Source organism: Taurulus bubalis (assembly GCF_910589615.1).
Source record: "Taurulus bubalis genome assembly, chromosome: 1".
Lineage (NCBI taxonomy): Eukaryota > Metazoa > Chordata > Actinopteri > Perciformes > Cottidae > Taurulus > Taurulus bubalis.
The window spans coordinates 13,288,517-13,313,601 of NC_136589.1; the positions used below are offsets into that span (position 1 = coordinate 13,288,517).

At 39.3% G+C, this 25,085-nt stretch overlaps 4 protein-coding genes across 5 annotated transcripts; 1 reads left to right on the plus strand and 3 right to left on the minus strand.

Moving 5' to 3' along the window:
- Positions 1–886: 886 nt before the first annotated feature.
- Positions 887–3,974, minus strand: dnajc5gb (DnaJ (Hsp40) homolog, subfamily C, member 5 gamma b; the record flags this gene model as incomplete). 2 transcript variants are annotated; one of them, XM_079215746.1, is made up of 5 exons in its annotated part: positions 887–1,169; positions 2,175–2,237; positions 3,008–3,158; positions 3,326–3,539; positions 3,862–3,974. In XM_079215746.1, the coding sequence occupies 5 exons, from the start codon at positions 3,972–3,974 to the stop codon at positions 1,117–1,119; spliced, it is 594 nt and encodes a 197-aa protein (XP_079071872.1). In that variant the 3' UTR covers positions 887–1,116. The 2 variants fall into 2 exon arrangements, with proteins under 2 accessions (XP_079071872.1, XP_079071871.1); XM_079215745.1 differs by having other exon boundaries at positions 2,175–2,240.
- A 1,824-nt stretch (positions 3,975–5,798) lies between these two features.
- tp53i3 (tumor protein p53 inducible protein 3) lies at positions 5,799–7,344 on the minus strand (the record flags this gene model as incomplete). The annotated part of the gene is given in 5 exon segments (XM_079220915.1): positions 5,799–6,070; positions 6,073–6,217; positions 6,353–6,487; positions 6,850–7,092; positions 7,204–7,344. Coding segments are annotated over 5 exon segments (714 nt in total). The 3' UTR covers positions 5,799–6,020.
- A 3,344-nt stretch (positions 7,345–10,688) lies between these two features.
- Positions 10,689–14,652, minus strand: cenpo (centromere protein O; the record flags this gene model as incomplete). Its single annotated transcript, XM_079221031.1, has 6 exons — positions 10,689–10,825; positions 11,466–11,625; positions 12,749–13,020; positions 13,147–13,300; positions 14,261–14,412; positions 14,631–14,652. The coding sequence occupies 6 exons, from the start codon at positions 14,650–14,652 to the stop codon at positions 10,716–10,718; spliced, it is 870 nt and encodes a 289-aa protein (XP_079077157.1). The 3' UTR covers positions 10,689–10,715.
- A 1,310-nt stretch (positions 14,653–15,962) lies between these two features.
- slc5a6b (solute carrier family 5 member 6) lies at positions 15,963–24,462 on the plus strand (the record flags this gene model as incomplete). The annotated part of the gene is made up of 15 exons (XM_079218973.1): positions 15,963–16,310; positions 16,419–16,484; positions 17,061–17,112; positions 17,197–17,264; positions 17,498–17,652; positions 18,542–18,682; positions 18,955–19,084; positions 19,423–19,511; positions 20,330–20,442; positions 20,529–20,599; positions 20,679–20,765; positions 21,588–21,760; positions 21,838–21,944; positions 22,037–22,158; positions 23,921–24,462. The coding sequence occupies 15 exons, from the start codon at positions 15,963–15,965 to the stop codon at positions 24,062–24,064; spliced, it is 1,866 nt and encodes a 621-aa protein (XP_079075099.1). The 3' UTR covers positions 24,065–24,462.
- Between the last annotated feature and the right edge of the window lie 623 nt (positions 24,463–25,085).

The following is a 25,085-nucleotide window of genomic DNA, read 5'->3' on the forward strand; positions in this document are numbered from 1 at the left end:
ACGTGTGCTATAAGTAAAATCTGTCTGTTTTTGCAGAACTAACAAATAATAATGTATCCGCCCAGTTCTTGTTCGCAGGGTGTCTCCAACTTGGTGACGATAGAGAGTTTGCATTAGAGGTAGATTTTTTTTTTTTAACCAGGCTTGCTCTTCCCCCCACTTCCAGTCTTGATGCAAAGCTAGGCAAATCACCTCCCGGTTCCAGCTACTCACCTAATGTCCCGTTTATGTCACATCTGGGTTATTCTAGTCAATGCCGCTCAAGTCAAACCCACTCACAACTAGGAAATAAAACATACGAATGGCGTTTAACGACGGGAAAGAGGACATGTACAACACCAAAGTAATTTATTTAAACCCAACTTTAGGAATAAGGAAAGGTGCTATATTGTCAATTAATATATATTTTAAGGACTGCAATAGGGAGCTCTGAAATCATACAACCGACTGTAGTCCAATGATGTGAAGAAGTCCCAAGCCGAAATCTAACTTTCAGAAAGAAAGTAAACAAGCGTTTCTCCCAAAATGTTGCATTGTTCCTGTAATGCCCGTCAGCATCACACCTACAAACATTAATGCTCATTGAGATATTTACAGCCTGTCAGACAAACGCACAACAGGGAACACAAACAGTTTGGTTTAGTCTCAATGAACTGTACATCATTTCAATAAGCCCGATGCTTCTACAATATCTATGTACAGTGTGACTGAACAGAGTGGTTGGCCTCTAAACAATTGGGAACCAGCATATTATGTTGCTTTAAAATATATATATATATATATATATATATATATATATATATATATATAAACATTTCTGACCCAAGAGCCACCTTAAACAAAAATATTCTCAGACCGTCGTGGCAGCGTTCGGATTTTAAACACGAACTTAAGATATTAAAGTGCACATAAAAAAAACAATCAATTATTCCAGAGCTTTGATCTGCACGGCTTGAACATTTGGCACTGCAGTCCACATACAACCCAATATAAAAAAGAAAAAAGAAAATAAATATGAGATTGGATCAAAGACAAACCCACTGGCACAATCAAATCACCAAAATCAATGCTGTCGCTGATGACGACGTGGTTTCATCAGGACTCCACTCACTCGGTTCACGAGGTGCCGTTGGTCGCCTGAGGCTGAATCACGATTGGTGCGTTCTCACCTGGAGGTGCGGAAAAAAATTTTAAAAGGGAGTTTTTAAAGGCGTCTCTACTTTTATTAATTTCCCAGCAAAACCGAGAAATTTGTTTCAAATGGAAGAAAATGTAAATAGAGATCACCTCATGTTGATTCATCTGTAATACTAATCCAATAATGTAATATTACTCTCTCATGAGTACTTTTACTTCTGAATGTGTAAGAACATCTTGTACCTTATACATCTGTACCTTTTTGTAGTCAAATTAATGCCGAACTTTAACTTGAGTATTAGAGGTATGTATTGTTCATTTTCTACTTGAGTAAATGATTTCAATACGTGCTCCAGCTCTGGCATCGGGTGAACGATTAACAATAGAGAACAAGACCTTCCTACAAAATAGTAGAACGGTGTAAAAGAACCAAGTCAAACTAGGACAGCTTTATGAAGATATTCTCAAATACCTCGCGTTAAGCTACAGATTATGAAGCATAGAGGAGAAAGCGTGTTAAAACAAAAATAAGCAGCAGAATAGTTTTTTGGAGCTGCAGTTACTCGAGATCAGTGGTTCTCACCCTTTGAACAGTTAAAAGAAAAACAGGTTTATTAGTTCAATGCTTGAATTTTTATAATTACTCAGAGGCTCACAAGCAATTTTTTATTTGAGGAAAACTGATAAATAGGGATAATAATAGAAATAGAAATTTCCCTGGTCAGATAAATAATTGTGTGGCTACTCTGAAACGCTCTTAACGGCGAGATTGAGAACCACTGCTCTTGATATTTAGCATTCACACTTTAATCCAGCATTTTCCTCCACTGTGCTCCACATCGATAACATAATCAACAGCCACAAGTGTGAGCGAGCAACGTTATTAATAAGCAACAAGGGAAATACAAAAATAACTGCTTAATAACAGCATTCTGCAGCGCTTGTAGAAGCTAAAGTTAGTACACAGTCCACACCCAGGACGCTGCCTGGCAGTCTGCCAGATTAGAGAAGGAGCACAGAGGGCAGGTGCACTTTACCTTCAGAGGTGAAGGCGCAATCTGAGGTGTCAGAGCTCGGCTGAGTAACTATTACATGGTCTCCTGCTGTGAAACAAAATTTGACACTGAGCAAACGATTGTATTTGCACAGCAGTCATAAGGTGATCGTGTGTTTTTAGCTGAGCTAGACCAGAGAATATCCTGTTCAAAAAAAGATCCTCATTGTTCTCTGTGAAGTTTGCTGGAAGTGCAAATTTGAGAACAGAATTTGGTGGGGTGGTAGTTGGTAGAACAAGTGTTTAATTCGGTCAAGTTTTCTTTTGGTGTTGCCAACATTTGGGTTTTGCAATGAACTAATACCTCTCATCACTCACAATGACAGACTGTTTTCATAATTAAATGTTATTTCAAGACTGTTAATCCCCTTTAGGCTTGAATGGTCACTGTGAAAAGGCTCACGGCGCAAGCACCAACCATGAGAATTCAGAAAATAAATGGCTGATCAAAGATCCAGCAACATTAATTTGTCCCCAGATCTGTCCATCATTATTCCTTTAAAGGATTTTTTTTGTTCAGTTTGTTGGTATTCACAATAAACACGACACATTAAATATTTTTCATGTTTGATCAGGTCATTGTGATGTTGTGTTCGTCTCAGTTCAGATTGTTACTGTATCATGTATCATTAGATTTTCATATTGACAATCTTTGCTTTGTCCAGGATTTATTTTTAAACACTAAATGGAATTTGATTCAACAGACACCAGCTCAACATTGTCCCATGTGATTTTTGACTATTTACTATTTTATGTATGCAGCTGGAAGATATCCATCACAAGCTAAAGTGAATCCAAAAGAGCAAAGTCCCTCACCTGCATCCTGTTCTCTGATCTCTGCCTCCAGGTCCTCGGGGTCCATATAGTTGTTGCCCTCATCCTCTGCGGTTTTACACTTCCCGCAGCAGAAACAGCAGCAGAAAAAGCAGCAGCAGCAGGTGGAAAGACTGCAGCACACCACAAGGGCCTAAACACCAAGGAAAGGAAATTAATATCGAACGCCATAAATGCAGTCCGTGAAGAATTTATGACACTCCAGAAATGAAAATCCATACCTAAAAAAAAAAAAAAATCACACTGACAGATTCGCTCAATTTTCACATGTAGACGTTTAAAAACCATATTGCCTCTCACCTTGAACCAGCATTTGGACATGAGGAAGTAGTATTTGACACCTTCGTCCCCAAACTGCTCGGCCGCGTAGAGCCCCATGGATCCATACTCGTCGTAGATCTTCCGTTTGTTCTCATCGCTGAGGATGGAGTTGGCGTTGTTGATCTCCTTGAATTTGTCCGCAGCTTCTGGGTTGTCTGGGTTCTTATCGGGGTGATGCCTCAGCGCCAGTTTCCTGGAAACAAGTGAGTCAGAATATGCGTCCGTTTTTTTTTAACTAATCCGGTGGGAGTAAAAAGGATTTCCCTCACTCAAGATATTACGGAGCAATCTAAACCACATGAGTTGTACAAATAGTATCAATGAATGTCTCCGGTTACAATCAGGAAACAATCACTAATGTCGTATGGTAATATGTAATTTGTTCAAGAATCTGTCTTTTTATAAAATAAACATATATTTAATTAATGGGAAAAAATACATACTGATGGTTTAATATAGCCCTGGATTCCAAGTGTTAGCTAAATAGACAGATGTATTGATCTTTATGAACACACCTGTATGCCTTCTTTATTTCTTCTGGAGGTGCTCCCTTCTCCAGGGCCAGGATTTTGTACAGGCTTTCTCCTGCTGTTGACATTTTACGCTGAAGTTTGTTTGGGTCCTCCATGTTTCAGGATTTGGCAGCTGTAAAATAACAAACACGAATACGATACAAAGAGTTACAATACAATTCATGATATTTATACATCACTCATTCATAGTTAGTATAAAACAAGACTCATACTAAACTGCATTGCTTATGGGAATGCAACAACATATTGTTAATCTGGAGAGCAACATGTGTCAGCAAACCAACTTGTACATCTGCTCGTAAAGTTCCCTGACTGTGTTTAACAATATGAGGAAGCAGTTCAATCGCTGATAATGCTGGTGAGGAAACTGGGCCTTGGTGGTGAAGTAGGCTGTTGATGACCTTCCTTCTACTTACATGTAGAAATCTCTGATCTCTTTCTGCAGAAATGGAAGAAACTGTTGGCATCACCAGGAGTTATCTGGATTTAAATGGATAACTGAACAAGTGAATTAGGAACACTGTGTACGAATCTGATCCATGTACAACTATTAAACTATCTTTTACTTTCACCCTAGTGTGTCTCTTATTATATAAAGGATGTGCCTCATTTATTTATTTGTTTATCTTATATGGACCACTCCTGTATTATTATGGTATGCATGTCTGGCTTCTTGAGAAAGACAATTTAAATAATACAAATGTTAAATATGTTGTTGTTTTTTAAAGAGCCTGCAATTCACTGTACTCACAGCAAAATAATTATTGTAATAATAAAATAAAAAACGTATACTTCCATAGTAAGAACACACAACTAAAGTACCTTTGATGGCTCACGAGGACGTACATAAACGACAACAAAAGCAGTCCCACATCATCATAACATAATTACAATTAAAGTTAGTTATGTAAGGACTTAACGCAAATATTTAAGTTAACGTTAAGTGTTTACTTTACTCGTTAGACATTGCGGGCTGAAGTCACGACTAACTGCTATCTGATTTAGCTCCCTTTAGCGCGAGGAGGAGGTTGTGTGTTGAATCTCACCTCCAGGACGAATAAATATCGTTGTTTCTGGTCGAATCATAGAGTCCGAAATGTGTCCGTGGATTGTGTTAAAGTTTGATCCATGAAGTTGAAGCTTGGACACGGTTTCCTCCGTTAATGACCCGCAGAAAGTCCCATGAGAAGAACTTCAGCGGCGAAGCAGGAAGCGCGAGACAGAAGGAAGTCTTATTGGTCCGGTGACGTCTGCTTGATGCGCGCGAGGCTGCGTTTGAAATACGCAGGATGGACATTTCATTAAAAAATAATTCTTAAAAAATATAAGCATCATTGTATATAGTCATATATTATTAACTTGTTTGTGTGTGTGCGCTACTGAATGTATTACATATGTGTAATTACTTTGCTAATACAAATATCAAGTACTGTGTATTGCTACTTTATACCTCTACTCGTTGTACCTTGTTGTACTTTTCACTCCACTATATTTATTCAACAACATTAATTACTTTAAATAAATGAACTGATAAATTATTATCTAGATCTACTTCATGGTTTAGCTCCTCACTAACATTCCAAGCTCAAATTGTAAAGGGTTCCTCTACTGGGGCTTATTAAAGTAATTACACATTTTTAAAGATTGTAATTATGACTTATGGGAAATTTGGAAGTGGAAGCCCATAAAATTTCAAATCTGTATGGAATTTGTAAACTGTACACATTCATTTTGATCATATGTTGTTTCTTTAACGTAATACAACTGCAAGTGCTTCGGTGTGCCTTAATTAAATAACTTCCATATTAATATAATTGACACGAGAATAGCTCTGCTTCTTCAAGAGGTCTCTTTTAATGCTTTTCTGTCAAATATATTATTATAATTATTTTGTATAGTTTATGTGAAGAGGAAGAGGAAGTCAGTATATTTAATCTCCAGTATAAACCCAATACAAATAAACATTCAGTAGTGGTTAATCGTGACACTACAGAAGAAATGGTAATTATTTTGGATGAAGCTTGTGGACTATGGATGGATGAGGCATATTTAAAGAAACATGATCAACATTTCTGTGAGACAAATTGTTTTCAACCAACACTTCATTTAGCCCTTTCTGTTAATATTACTGCAGCGGTTCCTCACTGAGTTTCCTGATCCGGTGGAATCACATTAATGACAATCTTCCCGTGTTCTTGTTGGCCTCCATGTGCCTGTGAGCTTCTGCAATGTCCTTCAGGCTGAATGTGCTGTCAATCACCGGCCTCAGGGAGGCACGCTGCTCAGAGAAACACGGCAACACTCGGTGTGAGAAAACCTTCACCAGCTCTGCTTTGTACTGTGAACGGTAAATGCAAAGCGACAATCAGACTCAGTTTCACTCGTGCAGGAGGTGTGTCAGCACTTTTTGAAGTGAGTCGGCATGCAGGAATGAAGAAGCACGGCTGGTGTGTGGCTTCGCTTGAATTCTCACCTGAAGGCTGCGAGAGCGGAGGAGGCTGCAGAGCAGGTGGCCTCGCTTGGAGAGCAGATTTCCCAGCAGATCTCCCTCGACTGCCCGGCCCCCCATAGTGACGTACAGCACCCACCTGCCGTCCCACCTTACCTCCTGGCTCATTATAGAGAGAGGGTACAGGTACGGTTGTCTCAAGATAAGTGTAAACTAATACTTCACCATCTTCAAATTTACCTGTTTGGATAAACATGTCATTTCCGATTCAATTTTTGATTTTGTTTTAACATGTTTGGTTTCTTTCAGAAATGTCAATTTAAAAATTCAATTATTTAAATTACTGTATTATGATGCAGTTCTAAACCCTTAAATGTATGTAATGGGGTTTAATAAGAAGATATAATGGTATTAGTATTTCATTATTGTATCAACAATTATCAAAACAAAAAATACAAAGTGTAAAAAAATTAGATGACATAATCTCCACCCATCTAAACATCAAACTAGGCTTCTTATACAGAATTAAAAGGATGTCTGTAATAACAAGAAATTTGAGATGTGAGATTTGGGGGGATGGGCATTAGAAGCTCCTCAGGCACAGAAACGTATTCTGCATATCCTCCTCCAGAGAGTAAGGCCATGACCCGGTCATCTGGCCTCCAGCATCCTTTCACCCCCGGACCTAGAGTATCCACAGTACCAGCAACCTCCAGGCCTATGATGTCACTCTCACCTGGGGGAGGCGGGTACAATCCTCGCCTCTGTGGAAAACAACAACATTATTGCACTATGTTACCACATTCAGCTGGAAAATAGATACATTTAGCGTGGAGATTGCAATGCACTTGTGTTTTGTAACATTCGCATTGTACCTGCAGTAAGTCGGCCCTGTTGAGGGCAGTTGCATGAACTTTAATTAGGACTTCTCCACCTTTCGGCTGAGGCCTCGGGACAGTTCGCAGCAGCAAATTCTCTGGTCCTCCCGGTACATCGACACACACTGCACGCATCATCTTGGCAAAGCTAGAGCAACATTTGTGCCAGGCCGGTAAAAGGAAAACAGGAAATATATCGAAAAATCTGTTTAAATGCTACAATGTAGCGATGAAACCCATGCTTGTATTGCTGGCGTAATGCTGGCTGCCAAATAAACATAACCTATATCCACTATATACAAGCCACTTTGAATACTCACTGTCTGGTGGGCGTTTCCGAGTAAAAATCTTCCAGTGTGCAGGATGTGATGCATTTACAGTCAGAGCAGTGGCAACTGGGATTTAATTAAAGAAGAACAAATACATATATTATCAGCAACCACATTTGAACAGATCACCACCAGAGAAAGGAGCACTTTCTCTAAAAGGTCCTTTTAGAGAAAGGTCCTTGTGACAGCGGTGCTGTCACAAGGACCGTTACAGGAAAACATTCCTGCCCACTGCCATTGGTCACCCTGACCAGATCATACATCAATTGACACATCAACAATAGCCCTTGCACCGCTTTTGTTGTCTAGTCATTGTATTCTTTGTATACACTTCATATACACTGCACATACTTTGCACTTTCTTTCTTTCCTAAATTATTACGTTTTACTGTTTTGTTTTGTTGTATATATTGAGTATTTTGCATTCTGATATTTCTTATTTTTCTGATATAGTTGCTTGCTACTGTGACAAACAAATTTCCCCTCGGGGATAAATAAAGTATACATCTATATATCAGTTCTTACAGAAATGACAGTCTATCTTCATTTATAATGCCTAAGTGATTGAGAAAATGGCCAATAATGCACCCGTGTTTGTGTTATTTCTAATATTCCATGACGTGACTAATATAGTGTTTATTCTGAGATTCATTTCTAATGTAAATATGTTTATAGGGCATATGCCGTCTTTTTTGTCTTCACAAGACACACACACACACACACACACACACACACACACACACACACACACACAAACACAAACACACTTTGTGCATAATTTGCTCTTGAAAGAGTTGTCTAAATCTCAGTGAAATAATAAATTTTTTTATCTTAAAATTTCCATCTACAATGCAACTGATCTCGTTAATTGAAACAATATGACCTTTACCCTGAATTCTGAGATAATCTCAATACAAAAACCAGTAATGACCGTCCACGCTCATTGCGCAACGCGCATGCGCTGTAATGTCAAAACTCCCAGCTGCCTTCTGCTTTGCCACTGAAGTACTTAAGAAGATCTTAGATTAATTAAAGTGGCAGATGCGCAACAGCACGAGTAGGTTGTATTACAGGTACGATGAGAAGAAAAGGCAGTGGAGTATATTTTAGCATAGTTGCTCATTTTACATGAACTCGACCTGCTACCTTTGAATTATGTTAATAAAGCATAGAAAACAACAACCTACCAGACAACGACGTCAACAGTCCATCAACTTTGAGAAGACTGGTGAGCTTTGGAGAAGTCTGGTTGAGCCATCATGCAGACTGGACTTATTTGGCGCGGGAGGGATCGAACCAACAGAGGGGCCGGCTTTCTCCCTTATGACTTATTAAAGAGACACTGCACGAGAAAAAAAAAATCATATTTCTTAGTACCATTAATATCCTTAAATGTGATATGTTTAATACCAGTAAAACGAAGAGATCCAGCCTCTATAATACCCTGGCCTGAATAGGGCTGCAAGAAACAATAATTAACTTATCAGAGTGCCAATTATTTTCTCCATTACTCCTTTGGTTCTATTCAATGTCAGCAAATAGGACAACAAATATTCTTAATAATAATCATAGTAATACATTTAATTAATATTGCACTTTTCAAAATGCTTATAAAGTGTTTCACAAGACAACACTTATTTCTAAACAAAGCAAAAGTTAAACCACTACAATGCATATGAAAGCAGAGCAGTGAAAAAAAAAGATATCCAACAATAACAAATATAATAGTGACATAGTAAAGTGGTAAAAACAAAATGTCAAAACAGATGTATGGAAACACAAAAACATATGCTTAAACAGACACATGCAAGTAGACATATGTGCACATACAGACACATACTTTGTACAATTTGGAAATTGTAAATATACAATCCAATGTTTTCTTTTAAAGTGGATAGAGGTGGTGATGATGATTGAATCGCTACAGAAATATATTTTAAAAAAACAGCTTAAATAAAAATGATTATATTTTGTTGAAAAACAAATAGATTGATCGTTTCAGAGAATGAAGTGAAATACAACTAAGTAGTATTAGTTTCATCACTACATATAAAAAGATTATATGAGGAAGTCGTAGCATTTTTCGCCCTAAAGAACCACAGCTGCATGAAATTAGAGATTATTTTTTTACTTTAAACTAAATGAGTGATTGTTATTGTGTAACCTGCAAGAAGACCCATGACTGCCTTCTTGAAATGTAATCTCTTGAAGGAATGTCAACGTGACAGTACACATAGACCAACAACCCCAGGCCCTTTACGTCAAATACAATAAGCTATTATATTACAAACAATGAGACGGCCATGGCAGCAAACACACCTGTAACAGAAAACAGGCTAGACAACGACAAACTGCTTTAATATAAACAGAAAAAAAGGTGATTTTCAGGAGGAATCAGGGAGAGAAGTGGGCTCCTTCTCGCCCTCTTGTAATGGATCAAAGCCTCAGAAAAGCCGGCGTGCTGCAGAGAGATCTGAAAGTGCTGAACCAAAAGGAGGAGCGGGACCTCCAGCACAAGCTGAACATGTTGGACCGACAGCACCGGTACACTCGCAAAAGGCTCCAGCAGAGAAGAGACGCGCTGATGACCGAACTGAGACGGGTCGTGATGGTGAAAGTGGTCGAGCCTCAAGCGACGGTCAACATCGCCATGAGAGAAATCGGAGAGCACACGTTTCAAACGTACGACGGCAGAAGATCGTACTCCAGCAAATGCCAGCATCACGACAAAGAATGTGAACCGGTGGAGCCGAGTCGGTCGACATCGGCACCGCCACCGCCGGTCCAACCCACCGGCTCGGTGAGACGCACAGGCCGCGTTCAGAGCAGCGTGTCTCTCATGCAGATGAAGAACATCGCGACGATTGACTCCATATCGGAAAAGGAGCTGGCACGGCAACAGCGGCGAGAAAGAGAGGAGTTAGAGCGGCTGAGGCGGATTCAGAGGGAGACTTTGCACAACAGGGTGGCAGCGTTTATAGAAAAGCTCCGGGACAAAAGAGACATTGAAATACATGTGTAACCTCCGTAGAGGAACCTCGACGGTTTGAAGTCTACCGACGGTGTCACACTATCAAGAGAAAAGAAAGTTGAACCATCTGTCTTTTATTGTAAACAATGAGAATGTACATATTGTGTTAATTTAAAATGTGAAAAAGCTTCATTATATTTCTTCATAAACTACAGAATATTCCCCATCTTTCTCATGGTTATCAAAGCTTTGTGCACAGGAGTCTCCATGAGAAGGCTGCGGTATTTCTTCCACTCGGGAGAATCAGGAAGCTCCTTGTCTGCAAAAAAAAAAAAACTTGAGTTATTAGTTGCAAAACCTTTACAAAATAGTTTAAAAATTAGCACCCTTAAACAACTGTCAAAATCCTGCTTTTACATAAATGCATGTATAATAATAATCAAATGATATAATTAGGCAATATGAGATGGTGGGGTATGTTGTGATAAGTGGGGCATTGTGGGAATTAGACGTGGTATATTGTTATTATATTATGGCTACGAACCAAATCAGGTTTCTTGATTTGAGCTACACCTTTTATAATATATGATAGAGTGTGTGTGTGTGTGTGTCTATATATATATATATATATATATATATATATATATATATATATATATATATATATATATATATATATATATATATATATATGAGTGTCCAAGTACCAGAGAATATTTGGTATTGCTGATAAATTTTCTGTCTGTGGACTAAATTATTAATTGACTAATCGTGCGTGCTCTACTGTGATGTTCTGTTCCAGCAAACAGTATTTCAGTTTGTTGTGAAACTACTGAGACATACATACAGAGGATTAGGTGAAGCACCAGACTTCCCTTAAATAACAGATTACATTGGTGCAGATCCACAGCCATCAGTTTGAGTTGGGAAACTTCTGCAGTGTATAAAATCCTACCTACCGTCACATTCAAAGTGGACTCGCGTGGGAAGGCATCTGGTGCAGTCGGAGTAGTCGAGTGAGCAGAGAACCGCTGTCTTCTCTCTCGGCACCGTGAACATCAGCACCAGTAATGAACACAACACGTTACTCTCCATCACCTCCACAGATTTATGGAGCTCCTAGAAAACAAGCAGGAGGAAGGGGTCAGTGTCACATGACAGGACTACTTAGTTACTTTTTCTATGAGAGATTATCAAAGCATTAAATGTTAAGTAAAGAAAGACTTAATTTCTCACTATTTATTTGTCTGAAGTTTTGAAGAAAAGAAAAAGGTTTGACTGGGTTGATATATTGGTTAATATTATTATATATCTGATATATTATTATCATAAACAGTATGTTGCAAGAATTACTAAAGAAACTGTAGCACATACATGTTTTATTGGCTGCTTTTAATTTATATTTATTTGCCTAATTAAAGTTTAGTACATTTTCTAATCTATGTTCCTGATAGTCATATCTATATTATAATTATTAATAGTTAACAATTTAGGGTATTTTTATAATCTATTGATTAATCTTTTGGTCAATAAAATGTCAGATGACGGTACAAAATGCCCCAAAACATTAAGTTAATTATCATAGATGACTATGAATACCATCAAATATGAACATTTGTCAAGTTTTGGTATCTTTGTTTAAAAAAAAGAAAGCCTATTGAATTAGTCGACTATTAAAACAATTTCCAATTATTTCTGTATATTGTTCCATCTCTAATGCACTGATATATTTATCGTATAAGTTTTAGCTTTGATAACAAAATTGACTGCTCAACAGTTATGCTATATATCTAGCCTCCATTATATTTATCAGAACACAACAAAAATAAAAAAATCGGAGGGATATTCGCCAAAAATATATTTTAATCAACTACTTTTCAATGCAGATTTGCACATCTGCTCTTATTTTCTTACCGACTTGTTTGAGTGTCTTTAATAGGTGTATGTTTTTTTTGTTATTATGTGTTGGACAAAGATTTTAAAATCTTGAGTAATATATCTGACGATTGTTTTCTTAAAATCACTGAAATACTGATTATGTCATCACTAAAATCATTTTCATTATTGTTTCACAAAATGTGGACTTTCTAGACTTTCTAGTGCATAAAACCCGCCTCAGTCTAACCGTTTTATATTTGAGGGCGAAGTCACAGCAGCGACTTCTACATCTACTGACGAACTGCTCTCGGAGACCTTTTGTCAGATATTTATCACATACACACAGAAAAGTGAAGTCCGGCACCTTAACGAGCTTCAACTGCTGCTTGCGCCCGGCAAAGGCGTTGAGATGTTGGCTCAGGGGGTCCAGAAGAGTCCTTATTTCTGCCTGCATGTTGCTCTGCTCAGCCAGGTTGTTTAAAGGGATGAACGGAGGAACGTTGTGCCGACTGATCCTCACAGTCGGCTTCAGGTCCATCTCCAAGTTGTAGGTTTCAAAGTAGACGCCCTCGTAAGCTGTTGCCATGGACACACACACTCCTTTACCTTGACGGGTCTTTACGATGTTGTACCCACCTGAGCGACATCAATAGGTTGGATTATGACATACTGATAAATAATCTGAGATTCATAAGAGACATGTAGAATAACGTCTCACTGCCAAATATCAATTAAAATGGGTGAATGACATGAGAAGAGTACCGATGACGTCATAAGCATGCAGGAGGTCTTTCAGCTGTGTATGTCTCGCCATCAGCCGCAGAAGGTTTGAGTCCTCGGAGTCTTCATCCATTCCCTCCTCGTCCTCTTCTTGTGTACACCGTTTGTCCATAGATACCCTCAGTTTCTTGAGATGCTGTAGCAGGAAGGGCAACTTTTTTAGTCGTTTAAAACTTCAGTGGTGGATGAAGTATTCAGATGCTGAAACCACACTGAAAATACTCAATAAGTCAAAGTCCTGCATTCAAAACCATACTTGAGGAAAAGTATTTACATACTATCAGCTAAATTAACTTAGAGTACCAAAAGTACTCATTGTGCAGTAAAATGTTTACTATTCTTCTGTTCAATCTACAGCAAAATCGTTAAATTTGGAGATGCATGGTTTTCACTAAACAGGAAGGTTAGGACCATTTGTAATCTGAAAAGTATTTAAAGCTGTCATTATATATGTAAATCCTACACACACAGCAATACAGTATACAGACAACTTTACACGTACACATACTGGCACACCGTCCATGCTTATTGATTCTGTAGATATTTCTTTGCACCATTTGGATAGTTTACTATTTACAGAACACTTAAATTGTGTGTAGATGTTTGGTGTAAAATCGCATAGTTGGCCATTGGTGCTTATATATATATATATATACATATATATATATATATATACACACATATACATATACACTAGTCACTACTAGTGTACATAACAGTCCATATCCTTTGTTGTCCTTGTCCTATTGTGTGTAATCACATACTTGGCCAAAAAGGAGATTATGAGCTGTCGGACAAAAGTACAACATTACCCTCCGAGATGTGCTGTGCAAGTGTAAAGTGCATGGAATGTGATGAGAATGTTTCTATGGTTGTTTTTAATGTTTGTCTTTACTGTAAGAGCTGCTAAACTGTTTTTCGTTGTTTTAGTGACAATTACAATAAAGTATTATATATATATATATATATATATATATAGATAGATAGATAGATAGATAGATAGATAGATAGATAGATAGATAGATAGATAGATAGAGAGATAGAGAGATAGAGAGAGAGAGAGAGGTCTTTGTAACAGTGTAACACATTGAATCACCTGGTGAGTCTCCATCTCTGCTCTCAGCTGGTCTCTCTGCCTCATCAGCGCTTCCGCTTTAGCCTTCAGCTCCCGCACACGACTCGGCTGCTGAGGTTGAGTTTTTCGGCTTCTTGCCTTAGCTTCCAGCAGACTGAGGTGACTCAAAACCCCTGCGGAGGAACAAATACTCCCGTTGGATTCACTCTCAAACGACATATGTTGACATCAGGCTCATAAACTGTCGGAACAATGTTTGCTTCAGCTAGCTTCAAGCGAAGGATCATCACAACAAACAAACAAACTACTGCGAGCTAACGTTCAGTTACGAGATAGATATACAAGATATATAGCTGCAGCGGGTTACTAGCTTTACACCCGTCCGGGTTACCTTTCGTAAACGCCCCCTCCATGGCCCGAGAGTCTTTATTTTATGTCAAACAATGTACGTTAGCTGCTTTAAATTGGAAACGTCAACTACAAGTGGCGGATTTAGTTTGATTTTGGCGGCTGCTGCGTCATCATCCGTAGCCCCGGCCCCAGTTTCAACCCCGGAAGAGAATTCAAAACAACCTGTGATCACATGTGGGGTGGACCGAGAGATTAGCCAGCCATTCTGTTACTAATTTAATGCTGTATGAACACAACAGTCGAGATGAAAAACTACATGATATTTAATCAAACGAGTTAAACGGTTTTAATTAACTCGTTTTAACGCTCTTGGACGTCTCGGTAAAAACAGCATGGTGCCGATGACAGTTCGCCTCACCCGGATTACAACACTGCTGATGCGTAAAGGTGAGGCTGTCTCATGCTTTTCTTTTCGTTTGTCCATATCTTTTTCACTGCACTATATTTTCAGACAGGATATCTGATTTTGATCTTTTTTTGAAATTACATTTCTGTTGACATTTCTATATTTTCGTTCCAGTTGGCTGTTTGTAGGGATTTAAGGGTCACTGAGTGCAGTAGCTTCTCAAATACAATATATCTGTCTATCACACTATCTATCTATCTCTGTCATTTGTATATGAAAGAGAGGAAGAACAATAACTGCAGATTTTGAGTAAAAATGATTTCAAATGAATGTTTCCCCATCTCTGACACAGCTGTCAGTAAGAGTAGAAACCTTTTACAATCTACACCCATTTCTTGTTTTTGACCTTCAAACCCCCCCCAGAGGTTGGTTGCTGCTGTTTGTCTTTGTGGTGCAGTATTCACAAAGGCAGCAGATGGCAAGGTAGCAGTGCACCTCCTTGCTGAACATACATAAACCAGTAGTCGGTATTTATGGAGCAGCTCAAGTAGGGGAAAGTTGACAGGCCTTGGTTTGTGTGTGAACCGGAGCTTCTCTCGTGTTACAAGGTTCTTCTGCTGCAAACAGTTCACTGTAGGTGACTGCAGTGATTCCCCCCTCGGTCTATCTATGTGTGAAGGGACAGAAATCTATAAACAGCTCAGTGGAATCTGGGACACAAGGAGAGCATGTGGTCAACTCCTTTGCCCTGCAAACAAAGTGATTTGCTCAAAATATTATTGGATACAAAAAGTAACAACATGCCGGCAAAGCGTACCCTCTCACACAGAGAGATATCATTTAACCAGTGTTTTTAATTCTTCAAGGCTCTGGGACTCTCCTGACTGATGGGTGTGGAAAGAGACTTCGCCCATCCGTCTGAAGGAGGACCAAACCTTCTGCAGCCGAGGCTCAAAGACCATCGACATGGACCCGTCCGACCAGAAGCACTTCACAGCCGCAGACTATGTGATATTTGCACTCTTGCTCGCTGCCTCCATTGGCATCGGGCTGTACCATGCTCTTTCAGGGGGCCGTCAGCGCACCACACAGGAGTTCCTGTTGGCGGACCGGAGTATGAGCTGTCTTCCCGTTTCGCTGTCGCTCATTGCCTCATTCCAGTCGGCTGTGGCGATTATCGGCGTACCGGCGGAAATCTACACTCACGGTACTCAGTACTGGTTCATCGGCTGTGCCTACTTTCTCGGTCTCCTCATTCCTGCCCACGTTTTCATTCCTGTGTTGTACAAACTGCGGCTCTCCAGTGCTTACCAGGTATGAAGGAGCAGTTTTGTTGGATATGATAAGATGATATGATTTAAATCATATTAATGTTGTGTATCCTTCATGACGTACAGTCCTCGTGTTTGTTTTGTTTTACAGTATCTTGAATTGCGCTTCAGCAAAGCAGTGCGTATCTGTGGAACCTTGGCCTTCATCTTTCAGACAGTGGGTATAACAATTCTCATGATATAGTCGGGATGCACCAAAACCACTTTTTCCTCTCCGAATACCACAACCAATACTTTGACAGATATAGATACTGAGTTCCGATGTGATAGTATCTCCCTGCATTTTTCCTTTTCATGTGAGGTAACATGCGGTCACGCTGCTAAAACCTGAGCCGGCGTGTACAATGAAACTGTATTTATTGAGTATCAGTCACGTCCATCAATGCCCACTCAGCGTTAAGGAAAAGTTTGACATTATGACAAAAACAAAAATTAGCTTTCTTCTTTACAAGAGTTAGATGAGGAAAATTAAACTAATGTACTTGTATAAAGCCTGCAGCCAGTTAGCTTAATTTAGCATAACGACTGGAAACAGGGAGCCAGCCCGGCTCTTGTCCAAAGGGAATAAAATGCACTTAAATAAATTCACTAATTTACATGTTATATCTTGTTTTATTTAATCTGTGCAAACATCAACGTGTCAAAAATAAAAAGTTGTGGTTTTACTGCTGGACTAAAGCCAGACTATTCCTTAGTCAGAGAGTCTCTAATTTGTCCTTTTAATCCGCTACAGGTTATCTACATGGGAGTTTGTGTGTACACTCCTGCCTTTGCACTAAATGCAGGTGAGACACGTTCACAGGTTTTATTGTGACTCAATTTGAATAGATAAGATCTGTGGTTCAATGTGTTGCTGTGTTTTCTTTAAGTTACTGGATTTGAATTATGGGGGACAGTGCTGGTGACTGGACTAGTGTGCACATTGTACACAACAATGGTGAGTCATTAACTTCACCTTCTGACATTTGAATGTTCCCAACTCATCCTTTGTCAAAAATTGTTTGAGAAAAGTGGCAATCTTAAATTAAATTAAATCACTTGTATTCTACATTTTAGAGATATCATGCATTAATGTAAATGAACACAGTGATCGATTTATAGCATTTGCAAATTGGCAAATGAAGAATATCTAAAGATTTATTTCCCATGTGTCTTGTCTGCCCTTGACAGGGTGGTTTGAAGGCCGTGATCTGGACAGACGTCTTCCAGACTGTCGTGATGTTTGCAGGGCAGCTGGCTGTCATCGTGGTGGGCGTTCAACAGACTGGAGGCGTGTCCGAAGTCTGGAGGAAAGTCCGGGAGGGAAACCGCATCTCTGCTCTCGAGTGAGTCCACGCTGTAGTCTGTAGTTTTCAGCATCGGGAATGGATGAGGGAGTCTGTTCACAAAGGCATCCGGATTTATTTATTTACTGGAAATCAGCTCTCCAAATGCCAAAATCACGGAGGTCTGAGTGCACAGAAAAGGCTGATTTCTGCAGTTTTTTGAAAGTTTGTTGCTTTTTGAAGAAGATTGATGCAAAAACAATGAGCACCTTACAGCTCCCTTTTAAGCAGCCTTTGTTTGTAATTTAGTTAAATGATTTAAATATAAAAAGACAATTCTTTTCATGGAACAAATTAAAACATTGCAATAAAAACACTTTCAGAACATCATGTTATTTTGCAATTTTCTGTTTCAACATTTTCAGACGGGCATGAAATATATCTTTTCCTGCAAATAGGGAATCGCATTTTTATTTAATTTTTTACAATTAGTTATTGTATTACCAAAACACTTGATATACATCTCTGGATCAACTCTTGAATCTGAACAATGACAACATCAAGACAACTTTGTCACTGAAAACATGTTGTAACGCTACAATAGTGTTGTAGTATTACAACATGCATCATTATGATCTATTATTATAATATCTTATGTTTCTAATTTAGATTTTGCATAAACCAACAGTATAACAAAAGCAATAGCCCCTCTACTGCATCAACAGTGTTTCCTAAAATGAAGTGATGAGTGGTTTATGTATTTTCTTTTCTCTACTCTTTAGATGTTGATGTAGTAAATTACAGTCTGATATTTAGTAATTATATTTTCAGAATGTAAACTAACTGTAAATACAGAGCTGGTGGAAAATGCATGTAACAATGAGTAGTAAAAAATAAACTGCTGGTATTAATGGATTGTCTTTATACATTTTTTTCCTCTTGTGTTCAGTCTGAACCCAGATCCTACAGAGAGACACACCTTCTGGACTTTGGGCGTTGGCGGGGTCTTCCTTATGCTGTCCCTGTATGGAGTCAACCAGGCTCAGGTGCAACGATATCTCAGTGCCCGCACAGAGAAAGAGGCTGTCAGGTTCGCTATAATCCTTATCAAAATGTTTGTGATATGTTAATAAAAAATAATATATATATATATATATATATATATATATATATATATATATATATATATATATATATATATATATATATATCTCGATAGATTTTAATTCTCATATATTAATTGACAAGCAATCTCTGGGAAATTCAGGGCAAACCAGGACGGTATTGAGTGTTTAGTGGACAGAACAAGACCTCAGAAGCGACCCCTGTTCCTGCTTTCTGCTTCCTGCTTCCTGTCTGCAGGTCATGCTACATGGCGTTTCCCTCCCTGCAGTTGTCTCTGGCTCTGAGCTGTGTCATGGGACTGGTCATGTTTGCACTTTACTGTGGAGAGGACCAGTCTGGCAAGCTGGCCACCTCTTCAAAGGATGCGGTGAGTTTCAGTGCGTTTATTTCTTTTTTTGGTGTCGTTATTTCGAAGAATGTAGATATTTTTCTTTTATACCTTTTCTGCTTCATGGATCTCGAGAGATTAATGTGAAGGATGAAAGTTACGTTTGTGCACAGTTATGTAAAAAACCTCCAGGGCACCTAGATTTAACAACAATACTACAGCAGCATGAATATTTGCATAATGTATTGGGAGTCCTTCTAACATTTTGTAAATGTGCTGTCATTGAGAACATGCATTGTCACATCTGAGTTGTGTTTGTGTCAGCTAACATAATTTGCATTTAAAAAATAAAGAAAAATGTTTTGTGGTTTCCACAGATGGTGATATACTTTGTGATGGATATGCTGCAAGGTCTGCCCGGTCTACCTGGCCTGTTCGTTGCGTGTTTGTTCAGTGCCGCTCTCAGGTACGGGACTTTCCACAGTGTCGGTCTATATTTTGTTTTTAAATTGAACCTTGCCAATGAACTCAGTCCACAATCCTCTATCTCGTTAAACCAGCCATCACACTTGCGTGTTGTTTTGGTTATACAAGCAACACGTGAGCATCAAACCTCGGTTGGATCCCTTTCACCATAACCTGAGGAAGAGGCTGTAAAGTTCAATAACTCATGCAACAATCCAGGTGTCCCAGATGAAGTCATCCGAGTCAGCGACTTGGTTTGACTCCAGTTAAAGTTTCCTCGAGTTAGTGTTTCTTGTTGCACCTCGTAAATAAAACCAAAAGATCTCCACAGATTCAGCTAATTATTGTTGCGTAATGAGCAGTCACATTTGAAAACTTGATCATTCTAATAAAATGCAATCCGTAAGTCTGTTCCCTCAAACTCTCGTACAGTTTAATGCAACAGCTTCACAGACATCAACCGTTAAAAAAAAGAAAATACAGGTAAATCGACACCTATATAAAACTATATAATAGACTGGCAACTGATTGTGTAAACCTGTCTAATGTTTCAGTGCTGGTTATCCTGAGAAAGAAACTGCAATGCATCCATATTTGAATCTAATGAGAAAGCTTTATTCAAATCTGTCTGTATCATTCAAATCACCCTCAATGTGGGTATAAAAAAAAAAATTTCAATGCAGTTGCATTAAAATAAAATGTATATATATTTTTCTTGTTTTAAGAAGATGAGGACTGAATTACGTTTCGTTGTTACTTTGTTTTTGTTTTAAAGGATGCAGTAATGGTATGTTCAGTACATGTTTTCGTCCCGTGCAGCACCATCTCTTCTGCTTTTAACTCTCTGGCCACCGTGACAATGGAAGACCTCATCAAACCACATTTCCCCGCCATGACGGAGGCGAGAGCAACCCTGCTGTCCAAAGCCTTAGGTTCGCTCTATGAAGTTCCTCCACGCACATTGAGAGCTGCATAGTAACGTCTGTTCTAACCCTTCAACTCGTGTCTCTGCTTTAAGCTTTGTTCTACGGGCTGCTGTGCATGGCCATGGCCTATCTCACTCACCTCATGGACGATTCTGTTCTCCAGGTGAGCTCACAAGTGTCGTGATCAAATAACAGTGTTTCTCACTAAATGTGCACTGATTGTCGTTGTGATTGAACTCCAGGTGGCTCTGAAGATCTTCGGGATGGTCGGCGGTCCCGTTCTCGGTCTGTTTTGTCTCGGGATGTTCTTCCCGTGGGCCAACTCCACTGTAAGTGGAGCATCATCAATGAGATCTATCGTGTGGTTAGTCATCAGGACTAAATTTCACAAGAAACACATGTATAAAAATGTAGAAATGGCCTTCTCCTGCTCCTCATGAGTCTTCAGCTCGGGATTTGACATACTCGGCTCAGGTTTAAGCAGTTATTTTTTTAAGGCCACGCAAAAAGCCATCAGCTTTACAATATATCTACTTTGCAAAATAGTTTTTTGAAACCGTAAGATCCAACGATGCTCGTCCTTCACATGTGCCCTTTTGTTTAACACCAGACTGGAGGATTGGCACACAGCATGACCTCACAACCTCACGGAAATCCTGACGGCTTGTTTAAAGGCAAAGTTTCTGAATACGTGCTGTTTGCATTTCTCCACGGATTCAGCGGTGTGATCCTTTCACAGTATTTATTTAGCACCTAGACCTGCTTTATAACCAAATGAAAAATCTCACTTTCTACAATATCAGTCCTTTAACTGACAGACATCCTGCTTTGTCTTTAAGTTTGATGGGGTTATTCCTGTTATCATTTTGTTTCCACTATGATTTCATTTGGGCCTTGTTTGGGACCCCGGCACCCACATTGGAATCCACTCCTTACAGTTGATTTTCATTCATACATGTAATCCAATTAGAATAATATCTATAATACATGTCCTAACAATACAATCAGTCACTCTGCGTTTTATCTGACATCTCGATGCCCTTTGTCGACTGAGAGCGTGTCAGAGTTATTGTAACGATGTAAACCTCTGGCAACTTTATGAAGTGACTTACTGTACCCATGTTAAGTATTAGTTTTCCCGTTGTCACCAGGGGGCGTTGGCAGGTCTGGGAGCCGGTCTGGCTTTGGCCTTCTGGACCGGCATCGGGAGCATCGTCGCTCGCAGCTCCGGCGCAAGGCCGTTGCCGGCCGGCTGCAGCGCCGACCTGCTGCTGGACAACACAACGTCGGCCATTCACGCCGCACTCAGAAACGTCACTCTGAGGTACACGGACGGCACGGTGCGCTCTTGTTTTCGCTGTTAGTCATTTCACAAGTTAATCATCTCTCTCGGTCCTTCAGTCGACCGTCTGGACTGAACCGACTGTATTCCTTGTCCTACATGTGGTACAGCGCTTTCAACTGCTTCACGGTCATTTTAACCGGCCTGATCGTCAGCTTCCTCACAGGCGAGACAATTCATATTGTGCTCTCTATAATTTACAATACATTTTAGTTGTACTTTAAAATGTTGAAATGTATGTGTGTGTTTTCTATTTAGGCCCGATGAAAGAAGAAGATGTGACACCGGGCACAATCTATCCCTTGTTGGGGAAACTGATTTGTTTTCTACCCGAACATCTCAAAAAGAAGCTCTGCTGCGTGACTCCTCTGGGACAGATGGTCAGTAGAGTTATGAATACCCCTCAGACTCATGCAAGGAAATTAAACTAAATACTGACTGCACGTTTGTGGTAATGTTGAGATCTGCATCGTCGACGAATCTGAACACGATGTTGTAGTTTTAGATGTTTAATGACTGAACTATGTGCCACAGCTTTACTTTGTTGGTGGGTAAATGTCTTTTCATAGTGATTTAGGATTTTAAAAGTTTTAGCCAGGCTTACGTGGGTCAACCACTTTGGTCCTCACTTATATATATATATATATATATATATATATATATATATATATATATATATATATATATATATATATATATATATATATATATATATATATATATATATATATATATATATATATATTTAAAAAAATTCATCATGGAAATAACCACTAGTTCTGCTTTATACTTGTTGTGTAAATTCCCCATACGTCGGAACATCAAACTCCCTCGTGTCTGGGTTCATAATATTATCCGTTGTCCCACAACAGCGTCTGAATGACGGCCGCTACCAGCGCTACTTCAGGCGGACCAGCAGCAGTTATATTCAGCACCGGCAGGACGGCGGTGATGACGGGCGGAGATTCTTAACCCTGATCAGCGTCACGTGATTTATTCGTCAGAGTTGGAAAATTTCAACTTGCGCAAATTCGTGCCGCGTCAAACGTGCTATTCGCGCCGCCCGGCGGAAAATTCACTTTTCCACAACCTGTCGTGTCTGTGCATTGACTTTGCATGTAATCTACTCGCGCGTCAAATTCACAACACGTTTGGTGTGAACACGGCCTTAAACTCTTAACCCTCAGGGACTTAACTTCACTTAACGTCACCTGGTGAGAGGCTGCAAGAGCTTGAAATGGTATCAGTAAGATGACGGGACAGCACTTAGCGACAACGTCTCAAGATGCCCTGGCCACGCCAAAACATGTGATGTACAATTGTGGGTTTTAGTTTAGATTTGAAAATGTATTGTCTGATTTAAACGTTTCTTTACGCCCTTACTTTCTAATGTCAAAATGACTTCAATAAGTACAATTTAAAGAAATGGTTGACGAATTAACCAGGTGCGTAATACAGCCTAAGCTTCCATTACTGTTTTGTTTTTTTATGTACCCTTACTGTTTCTCTGTAAATTGAATAAGCCAGGCTGAACACGTGCAGTCCTCTCTATATATTTTATTTTATTACACCGCTATAAATTGTGGATCCCTTCGTCAGAGAGCCTTCAAGCCCTAAACCATCACTAAAGTCCAAACTCTGGGATCGGGCCAGTGTCTTCCTCAAGGACACTTTAACATGCGAACAAAAAAAGAGCCGTGGATCAAACCGCCAACCTTGTGATTCAAGCACCACTCCAACCCGAAGCAGTCGCCCCCTTTTATATGAAATGTTGTGATTCTTTGTCGATCTCCTACATGAGGTCAAAATACCATTTGCACTTTACTTTGATGACATTCCCATCAGCCTCAGCTGTACTCTTTATGTTTAGTGCTAGCAAATGCTAGCATGCTAATATACTAAACTATGTTGAACATGGAATCCATTAGCATGTTAGTGTTGCCATTGTTAGCAAATTAGCATTTAGCTCAAAGTGAGGCCTCTCAGAGTTGCTAGCGTGGCCGTATTAGCATCTTCCTGCTTCTTCTGTTGTAAGTTCAGAGACTCATAGTGTTTAAATCCTCGTCATGAGTAGTTGTTGACGTCAGCTAATGAATCTGCCCTGCTGTATCAGCCAGTGATGTTTTTTTATTATTCTTTTAGCTCTCGGCACAACCAATAGCTCCACAACGCAAAGAAGGCAACGGCCTGGCCTCGCCACAAGAGGATGGAGCATCACAGGAAGAGACGGACAGATTTCTTCCTGAGTTTCAAGCGGTTCTTGTGGAGCACGAAACAACTGTGTGATGTCGCGCAGTTGTTTGGCTGTGCATTGTGATTTAAAGACGAAATGTGAATTTTCCCTCTCAAATGCTGCGAGCGAAGCATCGTCCAGTCAACACAAGAGAAGACACTGTAGCTGAGCCTGGTATTCTTCTACAGATACAGTTCTACAGATACTATTTGTCAACTTCAGGTTTCACAAAAAAAAGACTGTTCTGAGAATTATTTGAAGTCCTGTGAACTTAAGAGCAAAAAAAGAAGAAATGTTTTATACCGGTATTGATTCTATACTTGACAAATGTTTAACAGTACTGCAGCTGTGTGAATGGTCACGTGTGAGAAGATAGATTTTTAACAATGTATGAGTGAATTGTTGTCTGTATTGCAGCTGAAACACTGAAAAAGATAAACGGTTTTGTAGTTATCCCATTGCATTGTTTTGCCCTTTTTTTTTTTACTTTTAATTTCTGCAACTGAAAAATAATTTCAATCATAAATCTCGTTCTGAAAACCCACGTCACATTGACGTTGTCGGAATCATCCAAATATTCAGACTTTTTTTTTTTAGGTCACTCAACTACGCTTTCTGTGCGCAACTGACAACATCGGCACTCTTCTTTCCATCAGTCGTAAACACAGGGGTTGTAAAATAATTCTAGCAGGTTTTATAAATGGCTGTATTGTCATGCCGTTGTGCATCTTTGTGCACTGTTTCTTTTTACCTGCTGCATGAGGTTTTGCTTGTGACATCAATTTCTGTGAGATGTCAGCTGATACCACTGCACCTAGAAACATATTCAACATTCAGAAATATCACAAACTGCATACTAAATATTCAATCAGTATGCACTGCATACTGTCTACAAAATGAGCAGTTAAGTATGAATTTACCAGCAGACTGGTCTCACTGAAGTGTGGTCAAGCCGGGCCGGTTTCAAGGCACCGAGCCTCGACTCCGTCAGCAGCAAATGTCCAAGCAGGTGTTATATAAATATGTTAAATCAATATGTGTGTTTGAAGACATTTTGAGCCCTCAGCGTTAGAT